The sequence below is a fragment of the Tetrahymena thermophila genome (assembly GCF_000189635.1).
Source record: "Tetrahymena thermophila SB210 genomic scaffold scf_8254812, whole genome shotgun sequence".
In the NCBI taxonomy this organism is placed as follows: domain Eukaryota; phylum Ciliophora; class Oligohymenophorea; order Hymenostomatida; family Tetrahymenidae; genus Tetrahymena; species Tetrahymena thermophila.
This window is the reverse complement of record NW_002476568.1, coordinates 56,540-62,119: the sequence shown is the minus strand read 5'-3', so window position 1 is coordinate 62,119 and position 5,580 is coordinate 56,540. Positions and strand designations below refer to the sequence as shown.

Here is a 5,580-nt window from a genome sequence, read left to right as displayed (position 1 = left end):
AGAGTGTGTTGTATGTATGTATGTATGTATGTATGTATGTATGTATGTATGTATGTATGTATGTATGTATGTATGTATGTATATTTTAGTTTAAATAACAAAATATAAAAAAATATATAAAACATATTTTATTAAATTATATTTTTCAAATATATCAATTTGTCCTTCTTTCACCACTTTTTTATATCATCAATCCATTTGTAAGACAACTAATCTTTTTAATTTAAGACACTTTACTTTCGATTGTTATAAATCTTAGATTTAGTTTTACCTTTTAAAGTAAATTAGTGTAAATTTTTAATAAAAGTATTATTTTAAATAAAAAAACATTAGAAGAGTTTAAAATAAAAATAAATTTTAATCTCATAAAAAGCTAATAAATAAATAAATAAATTAAAAGAGTTAGTATTATTTTTTTCAATTCATTTTTATATTAAAAAATATTGCAATCCAAAATAAGTAAGTAAACTGTTTTTACCAACAATCAAGTGTCAAATTATAGAGATTAGTGCATTTTTGTAAACCAGAAACTATGCTTGATAAGCCTTAATCACTAATTTCATTTTCACTTTTTAAATTTGAAGAAAAAATAATATAGTTAATTAGTTTGTTATTAAGATAATTAAACACAAAAAATGAAGAAAAAATATGAAATAATAACAAACGAATTAATTAATTAATAAATAATAACATAAAAGTTGAAAATGAAAAAATAAGTTAAATTAACAAATAAAAAAACACAAACATTAAAAAAAATCAAATCAAAAGATGAAAGTTAATTAATTAATACAGTTTTATTATTTTAAATTCATTTTATATTAAAAATTGTCAAAATCTAAAACAAATAAACTGGTTTTACCGAAGAAAAAGTTTAAAATCTTTGAGATTAGTGCATTTTCCTAAAAAATAACCTAAGCTTGAGACACCTTAATCACCAATTTAATTTTAACTTTTAAAATATTGAAGAAAAAATATAAATTTAATTAATTAGTTAGAAGGAAAAAATAATGAATAAATATGAAATAAAAAGAAATTATTTACTAAATAATAAAAAAAAGTTAAAAATGAAAAAATGAGCTAAGTTAACAAACAAAGAAAAAAATAAACCCAATTAGTTTTAAAAAAACGAAAAATAAATCAAATAAAAGATAATAAATTAATTAAAATAGTTAATTCTTTTTAAATTCACTTTTATATCTAAAACAAAAACTTTTTTTACTGAAGAAAAAGTTCCAAATTTGAAAAATTAGTATTCTTCCCTAAACTAGAAACTAAGCCTGATGCACCTGCATCACCAATTTAATTCCAACTTTTTAAATATTGAACAAAAAATATATAGTTAATAAATTATTTAGAAGGAAAAAATTAAGAGAAGATATGAAATAATTAATAATACAAAAGCAATTAACAAGAAAATGAGTTAAATGGACAAATAAATAAAAAAAATGCAAACAGAATAAAAAAAAGAAAAATAAATCATATAAAAAGCTAAAATATAAATTAAAAGACTTATTTTATTTTAATTCATTTTTATATTAAAAAATCACAATCCAAATTAAATAAACAATTTTTACCCAAGACCTAGGTAGAGTGTTGAGAGTCTAGTACAATTTCCTAAATTAGAACCTAAGTTTGAAGCACCACTTGCACCAATCTAATTTTCACTTTTTAAATATCGAAGAAAAATTATGTAGCTAATTTGTTAGTTAGAAGGAAAAAATGAAGAAAAAATGTAAATAATAAGAAATTAATTAATAAATAATAAATAATAAATAAAAAAGTTAAAATGAAAAAATAAGTTAGTTAAACTAATAAAGAAAAATAAAAACTCAACCCGTTTAAAAAAAATAAAATAAATTAAAAGATAATAAATAAATAAATTAAACAGTTAGTTATATTTTTTAAATACATTTTTATGTTAAAAAATATCATAACCCAAAATAATTAAACTACTTTTACCTAAGAATAAGAGTCAAATTTGAGAGATTAGTGCAATTTCTTAAACCTAAACCTAAACTTGATGCACCTTCGTCTTTAATTTAATTTTAACTTTTTAAATATTGAAGAAAAAAAAATACCTAATTGTCAAAGAAAGAAAAAATGACAAAAAAATAAAATATTTAATAATAAAAACAAAATTTAAAAATGAACAAATGAGTAAAATTAATAAAGATAGATAGATTAAAAAACACTTGCAACATTAAAAAAAGAAAAACAATTCAAGTAATAAGCAAATAAATTTTAATTTTTATGCTAAAAAATATCAGAATACAAATGAGATAAACAAACTGCTTTTTTACTCAAGATTAAGAGTCAAATTTGAGAGATTAGTGCACTCTGCTAAACCAGAACCAAAACCTGATATACATTCATCTCTAATTTTATTGAGCCTTTTTAATTATTGAATAAAAAATATATAGTTAATTATTTACTTTGAAGGAAAAAATGAAGAAAAAATATTAAACTATTGCAAACTAATAGTAAAACAAAAATTAAAAAAAAAAATAAGTTAAATTAATAACAAAAAAATTTTTAACAAAATAAATAAAATAGTAAAAAAATCAAGTAAAAATTTTACAAATAAATTAAAAGAGTTACTGTTTTATAATAAATTTTATGCTAAAAATAGCACAATCAAAAATAAATAGACTTACTTAATATTGAGTTCAAAATTTGAGAGATTAGGGCATTTTCCTAAACCAGAGCCTAAGCCTGATGTGCCTTCACCTCCAATTTAATTACATCTTTTTAAATATTAAAGTAAAAAAATATAATCCATTAGTCAGTAAATAAGTTAGTTAGTTAGTTAAATATTAAATAATAATAAATTAATGAATAATTAAAGCTAAAGTTGAAAATGAGAAAATAAATGAGTAAAATGAATAAACAAAAAAAATATAAACAGAATTAAAAAGTAGAAAAATAAATATACCAAGAAAAATTTTGTAAATAAATTAAAACAGATAAATATATATATTTTTTTAAAATAAATTTTATAACTAAAGATATCACAATCAAAAACAAATAAATTATTCTTACTTAAGATTAAGGGTAAAATTAGAGAGAAGAACACATTTTCCTAAACCAAAGCCTAAGTCTGTAACACCTTTATCACCAATTTAATTTTTCCTTTTTAAATATTGAAGGAAAATTAAAGAGTTAATTAGTTAGTTAGTTACAAGTTCAAAATATCACAATCAAAAATAAATAAACTGTTTTTTACTAAAGTTTGAGTATCAAATTTGAGAGTTTAGCGCATTTCCCTAAACCAGAGCCTAAGCCTGATGCACCTTTATCGCCAATTTAATTTCGACTTTTTAAATATAAGAAAAAATAAAGAATTAATTAGTTATTTAGAAAGAAAAAATGAAGAAATAATATAAAATAATAATAAAAGTAAAAAATTATTATGAAAAAATGAATTAAATTAAAAATTAAATAAAAAAAACTGAAACATGATAAAAATAAATAATACAAAAATTAAAAGATTCTATTAATTAAATTCATTTTTATATTAAAAAACATCACAATCCAAAATAAATAAATAAACTATTTTTACCCAAGATAAAGTGTCAAATTTGAGAGATTAGTGCACTTTCCTAAACCGTAACCTAAGCCTGATACACCGCTATCACCAATTTAACTATTTCTTTTAAATATTGAAGAAAAAATATTAAGTTATTAGTTTGTTAGAAGGATAAAATGAAGAAAAATATGAAATAATAACAAATTAATTAATGAAATACAATTAGAATAAAAAAAAAACAAAGCAAATTAATAAAAATCAAAAAAATAAAATAAAAGAGTTAATTAATTATATTGTTTTAAATTCATTTTGTGTTGAAAAACATCACAAGCTAGCTAAAACAAATTAACTGTTTTTACAAAAGAATAAGTTCTAAATTTGAGAGATTAGTGCACTTTCCTAAGCCAGAACCTAAGTCTTTTACACCTTAATTAGGAAAATAATTTCCACTTTTTAAATATTGTAGAAAAAATTAACAATTAATTTATGAAATAATAACAAAATAAATATTAATAAATAATACAAAAGTTGAAAACAAAAAAATTAGTTAATTTAATAAAGAAAAAATAAACATAAGCATTTAAAAAAATGAAAAATAAATCAAATAAAAAGCTAAAAATAAATTTATTTAAATTCATTTTTATGCTAAAAAATATCACTAACCAAAATAAATAAATTTTATTACAAAAGTAAAAGTTACAAATTTTAGAGATTAATGAACTTTCCTAAGCCATAACCTAAGCCTGATGCAAATTCATCATTAATTTGACTATCACTTTTTAAATTGAAACAAAAATTATATAGTTAATTAATTAGTAAGAAAGAAAAAATGAAGAAAAATTGTAAAATAGTAAGAAATTAATAAATTAACAGTAAAAGCAAAAGTTAAAAAAACAAGTTAAATAAACAAAGAAATAAAAAAGAGAAACGAGAAAACACAAGGTGAATAAAAAAAAGAAAAATAAAATATCAATAAAATTCTAATAAATAAATATAAATTAAAAAGTTTTTTTATTTTAAATTAATTTTCATGTTAAAAAATATATATGAGTAAGAATACAAAACAAATATACCCTCTTTACGAAAGTGTAAGTGTCAAATTAGAAAGATTATTGCACATTCCTAAACCAGAACACAAACCAGATGCACCTATTCCACCAATTTAATTATTACTTTAAAATATTTAAGATAAATATATTTTTAATAAGTTAGTTAGTTAATAGATTTAAAAAATGAAAAAAAATTTGAAATAATATTAAAAAATTAATTAACTAACAAAAAAATAAAAATAAAAAGAATAAAAAAAATAAATCAATTAAAAAGCTTATTATTAAAAGAGTTAGTTATATTTTTTAATAACAATCCAAAACAAATAAATTGTTTTTACTTAAGACTAAGTACTAAGTTTGAGAGATTAGAGCACTTTCTCAAACCAAAACCTAAGTCTTTTGCTCCATACTTGCAAATTTAATTATAACTTTTTAAATATTTAAGAAATAAATACAATTGATTTGTTAGCTAGAACGAAAAAATATGGTAAAATTATGAATTAATGAAAAATAAATAAATAAAAATAATAATAAAAGTACAATTAAAAAACAGATAAATTAATAAACAAAGAAACATTAACACAAAAAAGATAAAAAAAGAAAAATTTATGAAATAAAAACTAATTTAATTGAGTTTTTTTGTTTTAAATTTATTTTTATTTTAAAAATTTCACAACCCAAAACAAATAAATAATTTTACTCAAGATTAAGTTTCAAATTTAAGAGATTAATGCACTTTCGTAAAGCATAACCTAAATCTGAAGCACCTTTATCACCAATTTTATTATCACTTTTTAAATATTGAAAAAATACAAATCGTTAATTAGTTAGTTCGAAGGAAAAAATGAAGAAAAAATATTATAAATAAGAAATGAATTAATTGATTGATTTATAATAAAAGTAAATAAAGTTAATAATTAAAAATAAATGACTTAAATTCACAAAAAAATAAAAAGAAGAAAATAAAATTTCATAAATAATTAATTAATTGATAAATAAATAAAT

The 5,580-nt window shown here is 18.4% G+C and overlaps 2 protein-coding genes across 2 annotated transcripts in view; one reads left to right on the top strand and one right to left on the bottom strand. All coding sequences in view use genetic code 6, as the record gives it.

Moving 5' to 3' along the window:
• Positions 1–189: 189 nt before the first annotated feature.
• Positions 190–3,834, bottom strand: TTHERM_001173660 (cyclic nucleotide-binding domain protein; the record flags this gene model as incomplete). The annotated part of the gene is made up of 11 exons (XM_012795487.1): positions 190–271; positions 479–568; positions 860–949; positions 1,220–1,309; positions 1,575–1,664; positions 1,960–2,049; positions 2,301–2,390; positions 2,655–2,744; positions 3,040–3,129; positions 3,224–3,313; positions 3,560–3,834. The coding sequence occupies 11 exons, from the start codon at positions 3,832–3,834 to the stop codon at positions 190–192; spliced, it is 1,167 nt and encodes a 388-aa protein (XP_012650941.1).
• Positions 3,835–5,502: 1,668 nt separating this feature from the next.
• Positions 5,503–5,580, top strand: part of TTHERM_01173650 (hypothetical protein) — a gene marked incomplete at both ends in the record, with an annotated part of 207 nt that continues 129 nt past the window's right edge. Inside the window, one exon of the mRNA XM_001007499.3 lies at positions 5,503–5,580. This exon is cut by the window's right edge and continues 129 nt beyond it. Within this exon, the coding sequence (XP_001007499.3) occupies positions 5,503–5,580 (78 nt within the window).